Source organism: Falco naumanni, chromosome Z, assembly GCF_017639655.2.
Source record: "Falco naumanni isolate bFalNau1 chromosome Z, bFalNau1.pat, whole genome shotgun sequence".
NCBI lineage: Eukaryota > Metazoa > Chordata > Aves > Falconiformes > Falconidae > Falco > Falco naumanni.
In genome coordinates, this window is record NC_054080.1 from 12,640,149 (window position 1) to 12,654,434 (window position 14,286).

General features: G+C 40.1%; 1 protein-coding gene across 3 annotated transcripts in view; it reads left to right on the plus strand.

The window, feature by feature from the left end:
- Positions 1 to 14,286, plus strand: part of ECPAS (Ecm29 proteasome adaptor and scaffold) — a 64,386-nt gene that overhangs the window by 16,383 nt on the left and 33,717 nt on the right. For all 3 annotated transcript variants that reach the window (XM_040580631.1, XM_040580630.1, XM_040580632.1), the window contains exons 5-18: positions 615 to 767; positions 2,886 to 3,054; positions 3,596 to 3,735; positions 5,185 to 5,266; positions 5,521 to 5,640; positions 5,814 to 5,899; positions 6,139 to 6,217; positions 7,323 to 7,372; positions 7,920 to 7,986; positions 8,093 to 8,215; positions 9,366 to 9,469; positions 10,474 to 10,597; positions 12,836 to 12,916; positions 13,663 to 13,891. In XM_040580631.1, the coding sequence (XP_040436565.1) occupies positions 615 to 767; positions 2,886 to 3,054; positions 3,596 to 3,735; positions 5,185 to 5,266; positions 5,521 to 5,640; positions 5,814 to 5,899; positions 6,139 to 6,217; positions 7,323 to 7,372; positions 7,920 to 7,986; positions 8,093 to 8,215; positions 9,366 to 9,469; positions 10,474 to 10,597; positions 12,836 to 12,916; positions 13,663 to 13,891 (1,607 nt within the window). The remainder of the gene's footprint in view (positions 1 to 614; positions 768 to 2,885; positions 3,055 to 3,595; positions 3,736 to 5,184; positions 5,267 to 5,520; positions 5,641 to 5,813; positions 5,900 to 6,138; positions 6,218 to 7,322; positions 7,373 to 7,919; positions 7,987 to 8,092; positions 8,216 to 9,365; positions 9,470 to 10,473; positions 10,598 to 12,835; positions 12,917 to 13,662; positions 13,892 to 14,286) is intronic.

Sequence of the window (14,286 nt, forward strand, 5' to 3'; positions counted from 1 at the left end):
TTGGGAACTGGTGTGTACAAAGAACTTTGAGAAAACTGTTCATTATGGACCTGCTTCTTACTTACGTTGAGATGAGTTTCCACCATGCTGGCACTGGAAAATGGCATAAAAATCATATCTTCATTCACTGTATGTCATTATGACAGTGTAAAGCTATTTTTGAAATGACCTTACTGAAAGGTCTTGCAGTAAAATCTTGCTTCCATTCATGAGAACAGTGTGAAAATACTTTATTGTCTTCTCAGGGACCATGGTTTTGCCCTGTCTGTGAAAAGCAAGTACATGAGTGAAGAGATGGGAAATTTTACTATACTGGTATATAATCAGTATATTCATCTGTGAATATATACACCATCTGCAGATGGTTGCCTGTGTGCATGCATGCAGACATATATGTTCTATTTTAAGAACAAATCCTAGTTTGTCTTCTGCCTTCCATTTTTAAATGCATCAGGTAGCAAATAGAGGCCACCATATTGTGAATCAGTTTGTCTTTTGTTAACCATTTTTTTGCTATTAAGGACCATGTTTGTTGTTAAGTTTCTCTTTTGAATGTTAAGAATAAACAGATGTGGTTTTTTTAAATGGTTGCAGTAAATATAATTGTTTTTCAGCCTAATGCATCTTCTAATACCAACCCTTTTTCACATGAAATACCCTGCCGAACCACTGAAAGCAGCCTCTTATCCATTTAATCTTGCTGAAAAACCAAAGACTGTACAGCTGCTTTTGGACTTCATGTTGGATGTTCTTCTTATGCCTTATGGGTAAGTAACAGTTAATCCAAGTCTTCTCTAGTATTGATGTGTTCTTTGTGTGTGAAACATGAGTTGTACCTTGGGAAACTCATTTAAAATAAGCTGCTACTTCCTAGCTTGAATGAAGCCAGTTACGAGTTTCAGTAAGACACAGAGCAGGACCCTAATTTTAAGAATGGGATCACCATCTTCCTTATTTAATAAAATGTCTTTTTTTTCTGCTTAATTAGGTGTTACGCTGTTCTGTCCTTGACCTCTTTTGGGATCAAAGTGAAGCTATGAGACACGTGAACTATCTGTTAAATAACTAAATCTTTAAAATAGAAGCCAAATCAAAATATGTGCTCATCTTCCTGCAGTTGAGTTTTAAGGCTTATTCCTCCAAGGTCTTAAGCCAGCATAGTATCTGAAAACTTCTGAGTTCCAGAATTGAACCTTTAATAACAAGATTTGTCTTTCATCTGTCTCCTGCTGAAAAATGTTTTAAATGTAATGACATGTCTTGGTGTGAGCACTGTTTCTGAGAGCAAGAAGGATTTACAGAGCAACTTGAATGTACTGATCACTGCTTGTTAGGAATCTTATAGTGTCTAAAATCAATGTGTTCTCAAAATCTATTTTCCACCAACTTTTCTAGTGTCTTTGTATTGCTAGGGGGAGAACAGGGGGGTTTTTGACAGTGCATTGATTCCCATAGGATTTTTCTGAGCATCTAATTTTTTTTCACCCAAGTGGATTAACCTAAAAGAGTGACTTTTTGAAATAGTGAGCATCTGATGTTTCTCATGTAGCTTTGCTGGAGGCCATGCTCCTATCAAGCGTTTCAGGGGCCAGTTCCTTACCATTTGAGTGTGTAGAGACTTGCATCTTACAGTTTAAAATGCCTAGCTTGCTCCTCTGTTCACAGCTCACGTTCTTTAGTTTGCCCAGATTTATGCTTTTAGCTTCACCCCCACACTGCTGTGGCTGTAGTTTCAGGTACTCAGGGTTTGCAGTGACACTGCATTGCCTTCCGTGCTTTTGTACTCTGGCCAAGCATGACAAGTTCTTAAATACTCAGAGACCACGAGGGTAGGAGTGAAGGTTTCATTTTCTTTCCAGAAGGTGCTCTGAGAGCGTCTTCAGCTAGCGTGTGGCTCCGGATGTCTATTTCCAGTGAGACAGCCATTTACAGCTAATTTATGCCTGGTAGAATTTTGCTCAATCATTGCCCAGTTGTGAATTAGCCTTGCCAGTCTGCATGCAGTAGAACAACCCTAAAACCTAACTGTAGGGCTTAAAGCCCATCATCAAGTTAGTGTTTTAATGTTTTAACTAATGACACTTGGAATGAATGTTTATCCATATTGATGAGACTGTTTACTTCCTTTTGTTACCTGCGTGCTGAATGCAGTGCAGATTATAGCTGTCTGGAGCAAAGTAATTCTTGCTGGTCTCTGCACTACAGTTTTGATGCCTTAATGTGTTGACCAGCTTCCAAGGATCCAGGGAGAAGTGGAATGGCTTTTGTGGAGTATGGAGGTGTGCATAGTGCAGCTAGACTAGCCAGGTTCTGAAAAGACTATGATCTGTAAACTTAACCTTTATGGTTTTTGCTTTCCTTCCCTGCCCAGCACTAAAATTGCCATTTCCCAATACATTATTCTTTTTTTTTTTTTTATATCAAGGATTGTTTCCTGCCACTTCATTGTTGCATATGCTTCATTATTTCCCTTGTTAGGTTTGCATTTTGTATAGAAATCATAGCAAGTGTTGTTAAAGCCTTTAGTACAAGTTTATCAAATGTAGTACTGTTTGAGCAGTCACTTCTAATACAAAAGAGATCTTTCTTTCTGCTTCGTAACCTGAGAACTCTTTTCAGAAATGCCAGTGAACCCTTCCCTTTCCTAACAGGTTTGTTTTCAGGCAGTTAAAATGAGACTGTTACGGCTCTTGCAGAATATGCTGGGATAACTGGTAACTGAGTCTCAACTAAGTAAAATTCTGTCATGTCAGAGCCATGGGATTAATTCAGGAAGAATATGTAAAGTTGGACAGATTATGTTTATTCCTCCATTCCAGCTTCTAATACAGCTGGCAACATGGGTTGGTAAAGCCTCTAAAGAAACTTCTTTCTCACCTGCTTAGGTTCGTATTGAACGAATCTCAGAGTCGACAAAACGTGCCCTCGGCCCAGGGCTCTTCATCAAGTAGCATGGGAGGTCCTGGAATCCCTCAGCCACCTCCAGGGATGAGCTTTTATGCAGCTAAAAGGATAATTGGAGATAGTCCGTGGACACCAGAGCTGCTAGAACAGGTACTTAAAACTGCAGGGCTGGTTCTTGACGTACTGGGATTGGTAACAGAGATGGCTACAGGCAGAAGAACGTAAGGCTGGTGGGAGAATACGTAACTAATTCTGATCAGGTCTTTTGTTGCCCAGAATAAATTTATTGATGGACTTTGCATGATGCCGTAAGGAACTTTGTTATAGTGAGATGGGGTGGGAGGTGCCAGCAGTTCTTGGAGCTAGTTAGGAGGCAACTGTGACTGCAGCCTACTCTTGCATTTTCCTCCTAAAGATAGTAAAGTTGCAAAACTCTCTCCTGTGGATGAATCATCCTTATTTAGTAGAGAAGTTGCAGAATATCCCTAATTGTAATGCTGATACTTTGCTGCAGGTGACTGCTTTGCAGGAGGCAAGAGCAGGGTACAGCTGAAGAGATGGAGAGTATATGAACTTTTCCTTTCCAAGCAGAAGCCATCATTTCAGACAGCTGTACTGCTACTGCTACCATTGCTGTAACGTAATGCTTTCTTGTCAAGTAACTGCCTTTACTTTCCCCACTGTTGAATAGTGTAAGCTGGGGATTGTGAAGTTCATTGAAGCTGAGCAAGTGCCAGAACTTGAAGCTGTTATACACCTGGTTGTAGCCTCCAGTGATACAAGACACAGTGTTGCCACCGCAGCAGACCTTGAACTAAAGAGCAAACAAAGGTACAGATTTGGATGTTTGGAAATGTTGGTGCTAGTGTTCCTAGGAGAGCTAGCTGCAATTAATGTAGTGCTCCAGAGAGACTGTGCTCTGAAAGGGAGAAGGCTGCAGTCTCCCTGCATACCTGCAAAGCTGCTGTGTATCCACACAGGGCTGGGAATGGTGTGGCTCACAGTCTTGTAGCTGGGAACATCACCTGGCTATGAAGCTGGCAGCTTTAGCTGTGTGTTTTCAATCATCTTTGATACTGCTTTTGAGCCATTTTCTTACTCCTTCGTTTCCATATTACCTTCTATGGACTATAGATTGTCAGTAAGGCATTATAAGTGATTCACAACTGGTCAGCTTACCTATATTGTCTTTCCCAGAAAAGTATACTTTCATTTGATTTATTAAGGAGGTAAAGAGACTGTAATTGTGAAGTGGACTATAGTCTAGGAAGCTTGGCAGCCACCGTTTTCTGCATTATTAAACCTTTTGCTCATCTGCAGTCCACCTTTCGTCAGCTACAGACAATGCTTCTGTCTAACCCATCAAGAGGCCAGAGCAATAGCTGTGGTACTATTTGCTGAGTCATTGATCATACAAGGTTTGCTGGCTCATGTAGGAGATTTGGAGCAAGAGAGACCTGCCTTTGAAATGTGCAGATGGCTTCTGTATTACTACAAGTACAGGACTATTTATCTTGGAGTCAAATACGCAATGGGAAATCTTCTCCATTCGAGTCTATTCATGTGCCTCCATTGTGGCAGTGGAGGTGATTCTAGTAGGTGTTGCCAGCCTGGTTAAGGAAGGCAGTCTCTCCTTTGCTGCTTGTCTCATCTTTCCCTTTTTGTTGGTATTCTTTCTTTGCCCAGAGAGCAAATTACATGTGTAGGCAAAATGCATGTTAATAGGCAATGTTCGATGTCTTTTATGAGAAAAACCCTGCAACTTCCTAGCTCACTTGTTCACAGATCTGAAAGAAAAGAGATGGTGTTATCTCTTCCACTTCTTTTGAAGCATGCATGTTTAACTTCTTGTTTTCACTGGGGTGTTTCTTGGATGTATGTGTGAGTTCCAAACAGTCTCATCAATAGCTGGCATTAGATGGTTATGTATTAGATGGTTAAATAGATGGAGAAGCTTGTTAATGGATGACCATTCTGTATTTAGTCAGTAGGCTGCCGTTGTTTATATGTCTTGTTTCAGTGGGAGAGAAGGGAGCATGTAGGTTTCTCACAAATTATTTGGAATTGTATTGTCATAATTTGTATGTGAAATTTGTAATCACATTCTTTATGATTATATATTATGTTCATGTGGGAGGAGTGATTAGAAGTCAAACTAGATCTATTAAAACTCAGCAAAGAATATGAATTTGATGTGAAACGTTATGAAATACATATTTTTAAAAGTAATTGAAGGTCAGAATCACAACATGTTGGTGTTAAATATGTTTTTTTCTTTAGTTTAATTGACTGGAACAATCCTGCTATCATCAACAAAATGTATAAAGTGTATCTCGGGGATATACCACTGAAAACCAAGGAGGTAAGCCTTCAAAATGCCATACCTGCTTAATTTGTGAAGCTTTAATTTTAGTTGCCTTATTTTATTTGGAGAAGACACAGATTTCTTAAATCTGTCGCTTCCTTTGATTTCTGCTCTCACTGAACATTTTTGCTGTTGAATAAATTTTCTTTCTCTGTCCCAGTGTGTTCTGATTTGCAATGGAAAGTAATTTAGCTAACTTAAAAGTAGTTGTCCAGTGATGCTCTATATTATTTGAACTCTGTTTCTGACAGGGATCTGTTCTGAAACCAGAAATGAAACGAGAGTCAGTCAGCACCCGTGTTAAATTAAAGATAGTTCCTCATCTTCTGCGATCCAGGCAAGCTGCAGAAACATTCCCAGCTAACATTCAGGTAATGTTTACATTGCAAAGCTGCTCTTCCCAATGAGCTTGATATTACAGTTCCCCTAGTACTTAGGGGATGGAAGCGCTGTTACTGATGATAGTGTTTAAAGAAGGGGAGTTAGAAAACCTTTGAAAGTGAAGCCAGACCTTTCTGATCTGCTCTTTATTCCTTTTGGCCAGGTGGTTTATGATGGACTTTTTGGTGCAAACACAAATGCAAAACTGAGAAATCTGTCCTTGCAGTTTGTGCATCATATCTGTATCATGTAAGTATTTAGAGAGCACAGTGGTTTTTTAGCTATTTGTCTGGAAGCCTGTTTACTACCTATGTAAAACTCGTAGAAAGTCGGGTTTTTTTCTTTAATCCTGAAATCTGTGTGTGTGTGCTTGCACACATTAAAATGTAATTTCTCAGCTTAAAGTTGAGGAAAAAATGAAACTGACAGAATATACTTAAAAGGGATGCAAAAGATAGTATTTTGTTTATTCTTGTCTCTAATTGCAGTTGTCCAGAAAGTAAAATAAAGCCGTTAGGCCCAATGCTTTTAAATGGACTTACAAAGCTGATCAATGAATACAAAGAGGTAAGCTGAAAGATTCTTTGCTGTAGAGCTATAATTCTTCATATGAATACAAGCAAAAGACAAATACCTTTGTGATGGAAACTGATAAAGTGTTCTTGTTGTTGCTCGAGATGGCTATCAAAAGATACCTATTAAGAAATGTTGAAGAGAAATAAATGCTATAAAAGGCTATATAGGAAAACTGTTTTATTTGTTTGACAGCTATGGATAGGTGTCTGGACACTTCGCAAAGTCTCATGAAATCAACATGTTGGTAATCTGAAGAGTGAGGGCACAGTAGCATCTTGCTCTTGTTGCTCATTACTCTGGTGCATACAGGGGCCTCAGCTCCAGGCATACATCCTGTTGTGATAAGCAGCTCTATAGGCCTGCTTGTAATACCTTCCATCCTCTCTGTCCAGGGATGGTATTGCTGTGGGAACAGTGTTACAAACAAAACTGCAAATGCCAGTCTGGCCTGAAGTCTTTCCGCTGCCGTTTCAGAAGGCAAATTCCCCACAGTACCCCTACATATATCTGACAAAGGGCTGATGTTGCAGATCACCTGCTGCAGCTTTGATCCTCTTGCTCGTTCATTTGAACTGTTGGTCGTGACCTTCTGGCCTGAGTCGGTGTTCCAAAGTATAGGCCTCCCCTGCCATTGGGAAGGGCATGAAAAAGGAATGTTCAGGAGGAAGTAAGCCCACATATAAATGTGCTGCATTGGTCATCTGTAGCATCTGTTGTGCAGACAGCATCCTATGGGTAAAGCTGCTGTTCGGGGCCAGCAGAAGGTTTCTGTGTCTTTGCTACTGTTTCGTATACTTGCTGAATCTACTTAGCTGTCTCTTTTGAAATAAAATGTGATTAGCTGAGACCAGAAGGAAGATTTACATTTTGTCACCATATGCAATTTTGTGTTTCTGCTGGAAAAGCTTGCTCCCTCTGTTCCTACCTGATGCTTTTATTCTCGGCTATGATTATCTTATGTTCCAGGATTCTTTATCCATGAAAACCTATTCAAGCGCTTTGAAGACAGAATTTAAAGTAAATATTTAATTATAAAAGATATGCCATTATATTTTTCTGGTTTTGCTGAATTTTATTTATTGTTTTATCATTCAAGGATTCAAAACTGCTGTCAATGGCATATTCAGCGGTTGGAAAGCTCTCCAGGTAACTGAAGCGCCGTTTAAGCACTGGAGCATTGCATAATTTTTCCAGAGTAATCTGTTGATTTATCAGCAGCAAGCTTTATGCCACCTGTAAATTGAGTATACAGTGCAGAGAAAAGCATTCTTCTGGTGACATCTCCAAAGATGCAAAAAGAAATGTTTTTAGCTGATAGTTTCTCTAGCAGCGATTAGTGGCTGCTCATGAATTATGCACAGAATTTAAGAAATGGTTCCATTTTCTGGATTGTTAAAAACGTCAATTTAAGGAATGTACAGCAAAAAGCAGAGGGCATAAAGCTAGACAAGTGACATGTTTGGTGATATGCTGGTGATCTGAAGGATTGTCCATAGAATACCTCACTTCCCAAACTGTCTTAAGTGCGGGTATACTGCTCCATGGTGGAAATGGATAAGATAGAGCAAACTTTCTGTGCTGACTTTGCTTTGTTTGGCAGTTAAAATGTGGGATGAGGGGAAGACCAATGAAATGTGAAGCATTTCAATTTAAAAAAAACAAAAACTTCATGGATTAAAATATCTCGTTTCAGCCGAATGCCTCAGCTGTTTACCAAGGATATAGCACTGGTACAGCAGTTCTTTGAAGCTTTATGCAAGGTGGGTGCTGATGGTGTTTTGGGAAATTATTAATATTTTGTGCTGGTTTTGCTTAATTCTTGTTACTGTACGCTGTAAAGTGAAAACTCTTGGTTTTGTACTGCAGGAAGATGCTGATACTAGGCTTGCCATTCAGGAGGCTTTGTCTATGATGGTTGGAGCATACAGTAACTTGGAAGGAGCCCAGCGTACCCTGATGGAAATTCTTGTAGCTTCATACTTAATAAAGGTATTTTCAGTGGAGTCAAAATTAAGTACCTTTAAAAAAGAGCTATTTGTTGTTTTTCTGTTTCCTGACACTTCCTGTGGTGTATTTTTGGAACAGGTCTCCCTTTTCTTACTGAATGTATTGGCTGATCTGGGAGAAGGGGGGTTGTGTATGCTCAGATGAAATATTTTTAATATTTGTGGCTGCAAGAAGAGAGACAATGCAGTTTTCTATTTGTGTTATGGTTTGCAAAGAAACAAAGCCATTGTGATTACACTGTGTGTCTCTCATAGTCTCCTAAGAAAACTTTTGAGAAGTATCCTTACTTCAGGGACTGTATCTTGTGAAATACTTTGTGAAAGCAAGAGCTTGGTAGAAAGGGTCATTCACTGCTAAGTGGGGTTTTCAGTGTGCTGCGAGATTTCTAACATTATAAGGCACCTGAGAACCTCCCCAGGAACTCAGCCTTGAGATACTAACCCAGAGGAAACTACACTTCACTAACTCTCTTACTGAGTGTCATCTTGTGTTCAGAATTCCCCAGAAGTCTGGGTTTTCGGAAGGAGTAGGTGTTGCACACTCTGTGCTTGCATGGGTACTCAGGGTGATTGTAGAGGTATTTCTAGTGGTTGCACTAGTAACTGTGTAAGAGACTATTTTCACGCTGATGACTCTTTTGCCTGGGTGCTTGAGCAATCTAAGTCACTAGGCAATACCATTTTGAGACTATCTGAATACAGCAAAGAGAATGACGACCCTAACCTAATGTTTCTTTTCCACCTCTGGCTGTGCTGCTCCTAAGTGCAGATCTGTTTTGTGTGGATAGATGATGTATATCATTCTTCATTTCAGCACTGCCTGGCTGGGGCAGTTGAGCTGTCTAAGAATTAGTGATAACCCTGATTTGTGATTCAAAAAAATGTGCATGTATTTAATCAAACATTTTATTTTCCACTTGTATATGTTTATATGAGGAGCTAGCTTTTGTTTTCCCTGTCTCCTGCAATATGAAGAGTTAGCAAGAACAGTGTCTCAAAATGTCAAAATTCTTTGGGTCGTGTTCATACCAAAGGACAAAGCAGATGACTGATGATTTAAAAGGGGAGAATGCAGGTCGTTAGCATGTTTATTTTAAAACTCAACAGTATGTTTGTGTCTTTCTTTCTCTAAGCCTGAAGTTCAAGTACGTCAAGTGGCTGTGAAATTTGCTAGCACGGTATTCCCTCCAGATCATATCCCTTCCAGATACTTACTCCTGTTAGCTGCAGGAGACCCGTAAGTTGTTTTCCTTTTAATTTTCACACACACACACACACACATTTGCATCCAGTATATATTTGGATGAAATATAAGTGCATCTGTATGTGTGTTCGTATGTACATAAAAACTTGCTTACTAAAATCAAGTATGATGATTTGGAAATTATCCTTTACACAGGGGCATTCTGTGACAGTGTTCTGTGGAGGACTGTTGCTGTGCCTTATGGTAGTCTTTGGCTTGGATTCTTGTTTCAGATGAACCACTGTCACTAAAGCACTTCATGTTAATGATCAATTGCAGTTGAGAAGCAAAAATGCATTAACTGAAATAATCTTTACAGTGGCTAAAAATTATTTTTTCCTGGCAAATTCTATCAGTCTGTTTTTAGCTTGAGTCAGGAGCATGCATCTGTGAGAGCTGCCACTCTGCTGAGGAGTAGTTGACTGATTAAATTACAGTAGTAGTTTCATCTGCCTTTTTCTGTTACTGCAATTTAAGTGGTGGATTTTTTTCCAGCTTACTTAATTGCTTGGGTTTTGATGTGATTAGCTATTATGTAACTAAGGGAAGCTAAATAGATCAATTGCAACAAATTTTTCTGTCATTGCAGTGTCAGCACTGTTTCAGGAGTTGACCTTCTGCTAAGTAGATAGTGATAAACCTGACAGGTGTCAGCTGAAGCTTGAATATAGGAAGTGATGGAGAGGAGGAGCAGACAGGAAAACAAGGGTGTGGTAACCAGGAACCAGTGAACACTAGCAGGATGTAAGAGGAGCAGAAGTGGGCTTATCCAGCCTCTTTTGTAGAGGCCACTCATCACTATCCTTTTTCTTACCCTTCTAAAATAAACAAATCAATAGAAGTTCTAATGCAAGCATTTTTTTCCTTCCTTTCAAAAAAACCCACTTCTTACTTAAAAAGTGTTATCTCTCCCCCAGCTTCCCAAGATACCTTATTGCCCATTACAGGTCATTTGTTCTGTGCAAATAACACCTCTGTCTTATCTTTTCTTCTGAAAGGCGGGAGGAGGTACATGGAGAAGCCCAGCGGGTGCTGAGAACATTTCCTGGTAAAAATGAAAAGGAGAGTTCTGGGAAGCAGATGCCTGCCTTCCCTGAAATGGTCCACTACATTCAAGACAAGGTACAGTGCTTCTGCCCCAGTATATAAAAGTACATGCCTGATGCTCAGGCTTGTAGTAGGTGTGGTCTTCCCTTCCCTGTATCCATCTCCCTCACCTCCCCCACGGAATAAAGTTAGCTAAAGTCACAGTGAAGACCACACATGGTATTGCATTGGCAAGGTTAGCTAGCATTCATTGTTACCTTCTGCTGGCCATAATTGCGAGAGATCCAAGTGTTAGGTAACAAGGAGGCAGGTCCTTTAACAAAGGCATTATTTTGCTTTGGTGCTGTTGGTGCAGAAGATGTATGGACTGGGGAATCCAGTGTTCAAGAGTGATAATCCAGTGTGTTTCGCAGTTTGCTCACAAACATGTTCTTGAAGGGATAGGAAGATGGCGCTCCAGCTGGGCTGATGAAAATTAATATTGCACATAAACCAAAAAAAGATCCCTGGCTAGGAAAGGAGATGCTGGAACAAGAGAAGAAGTCTGGTTTGTTGACTTAAAGGCTTGATTATTTATCTTCATTGAAATCTGTGGAAATAATGACCATGTAAATAACCATTCACGAGTCTAGTGGAATGATATACTGAAAACTGTACTACTGAGTTTACCCTCACTGTTTGCACTGAGAGATCATCTGAAGAAGTGTTAAAATGTAGTCTGTATTACACACCTATGTGTGTAGTAGCTATGCTAGGCTTATAAGCTATAAAGGTGATGTGGAGGGTCACTGACAGTACTTTTTTTCCCTGTGATAGTCTACTTTTGTTTTTTTAAAAATATCAGAAGTCTTAACGTGTTGGAGCACATCTGGTTTTGCAAGAGCTCTGTTGTAGCAGAACAGAGATTTCTTGTGAAACACGGTGTACTCTGCTGGTGTACACAGTATGTGAAGCTTTATGAAAAATCTTGCTTTTGTCCAAAATACTGGTTATTCAAATTGATACAGAAAAATTAAGAAACAAAGATTGAGTTTTAGGTAACACTATTAAATGCCTGTCCCCTTGTAGTTAATTTTTTAATTTTCCTTGACTTCTGTAATGTCACTAAATACATATGGATCAGCCTAGTCTAATCACTGCTGAGAAAAACAAGATTCCCTCACTCCTGGCTGAATTTTAAAAATTTTTTTCTTTGAGCACTTTTCAGATCTTCTTTACATGTCCTGAAGGCATGTTAAAAAATCTTCAGAGGTACATTTCTTTGGTTAGTTGTCTTGAAGTGTGAATTTTCACATACGAATACTCTGCGAGTGTTGAAGATGTTTAAGAAGTTTGTATGCTTTGCTTGGCACAGTAGACCAAGATGCAAAAGGGCTTTCCTGCATGCATTAGCATGATCCTTGTCTCCCTCTGCAAGAAAGTGTACATGAAAGAGTAGGACCTGATCTGCGTGATATGATGGGAATGTATTCCAGAGGGTCATCTTCTGGTTCATTAATTCGGGTTTTCATGAATTTTTCTGGATGTCATTGCAGTTACAGTGCAGCAAAAGACCTGAGCATGTTGAGATGTGAGGATCTGTTGACTTCTGTGCGACTACCTTGTGTGTTTATTCAGATGCAAGGCTTCCTTGCTGAATCTAGCCCTAGCACTGATGTGCGCATCACGTAGAGAATACAGACATGCTTTTCTGCAGTATTTGTAGTGGGTGTTACTGGAAACCTTCTGCTTGGATGGTTTTCTGCTGGAATACTCCTGCTTGTCAAACCTCACATTCCCATGGAAAGGAGTTACTCATTTGCTGCAGCAGCCTTCTACCTAGCAGGTGGTAGGGTCTGAGAGGCTCCCTGGTTTTGGCTGGTACAGCACAAGTTGCCCAACTCTTGGTACTGGGGAAGTCTGGCTGCTCTGCAGCGTCTCCAGGCTGAGCTGTTGTCTCCAAGCTTCCTGGTTGCCTGTCAGCTTGGATGCCTTAGAGTTTGGAAGTTTATGAGGTATTTTGGTTTCCAGTTCTAAAGCACTTCTTTTTTTCCTGGGAGGAAGAAAGAATGTTGTCCTTGTCCAGCCTCCCATGCCGTTCCCTCCCGTGAATTCAGAGTTTCTGCGTTCTGAGTTGATAGGGACATAAAGTTGGTGGACCTAAACTGTACTATTCAAGTGCACTGTGCCCTTCTTGTTATAGAACTGTTGTACATTTTCAGTTGCTAAGTGGAGGATAAACATAATTGCATCAGCAAAATTTCCTTGACCTTTCCAACATCTCTGCTGTTCATGGGTCTGAATGTTCCACTCTTAATATACTCTGTTTTTCAGGCCTCTCACCGAATGAAAACTCCAGCTAAATATATGACTGGAACTGCAGCATTGCCTTTCAATCCTGCCACATTTGCGGAGGTAATTGTCTGGATTTACTTCCTCAGATATGGTACCGTTATTTATTTAGAAGACAGTATAAGAAACTAACATTTACCGTAAGTTGCCGTACATCCTGAAATTCTTCTTCTAAACAGATGTTGGGATTAACTCTCCATCTTGTATCTGTCTGTCCTTGAAGGGCAGTCTGAACAGGATTGTCGTGGAGGATTGAGAGGAATGTTCCTGAGAGGGCTGCTTTCTGCAGCATACCTAATATAATAATAGCTTGTCAGAGGGAGAAACTGGCAATCCTGTGCAAAAGTCCCATTATGCTTCTTGAGGCTGTTCTTTTCATAGCAGACTCCCTGGCTTCAGTGATGTGTAAACACAAATTCAGATGTGATGCAAGGTCTGTATTATCAGCGTGTTGGATTGCATTCGTATACATGCCAAATTAGTGCGCGATACAGGCTGAATTGTCTGCAAGGAGGTTGCATCCGCTGATGGTAAACCAGAAGTCTGTGTATAATCTTTTGAGAGTGTTGCCAGCACTGTAGGGTTGTCTGCTTACGCAGGTGTATTGCCTTAAGTGGTCCTAAGATTTGTTACGCTTTGTATTTGTTCCTGTCTCCTGACTCTTCTGTCTAGATTTGATTTAAAGAAGAAACTGTCTTGTTTTGATTACATTAAATACAGCATATTCCATGCTCTTTTATTTGGTCTTCTCCATGGTTTTCCAAGCGCTCATGCACTTGGTATCCTGTGTTTTTCTCTTCTCTACTTAGATAGTGCTGTATCTGCGGATGTGTCTTGCTCACAGTGCAGGTGTCATGCCAGCCTCGCAGAGCTTGGCAGATATGCAAGATCATGCTCCAGCCATTGGACGTTACATAAGAAACCTCATGTCTGGCAACCACATCTCTTTCTCTTCCTCCTCCTCTTCAAAAAGTGCAGAAACCAACCCTGTACATGTATATATTGGCCTTCTTCAGCAGGTCTTAGCCGGTGTTGGAGGTAAGAAGCTGTGTGCAGCAGCATCTTAAAGAAAAAGTCTTCTATTGCTAGAAATGAGTTGCTACTCCCAATGCTTTGAACTTGGCTGTAGCAATCACAGAATTGTGACATTGACAATATGGTGACAAGTTTTAACTTGTTCCTTTATATGCTGCTGTGTAGGTGGGAGAAAGCAGGACAGTAAAATTACAGCATTGCTTGACATAATGCTTTAAAATTGTGAGGCCATTGCCTGTAACAGCTTCCTCACCAGTGAATGCTATGTCTTCCTCACTCTGATAATGGCGCATCTGTGACAAATGTAGTCTTAAAGTGCTGGAATGCCTTTAGAACAAATTGCTACCAGAATGTTTGCTTCTGTTAGTTTTTCCTAGTATTTCTGAGAAATACTGTAC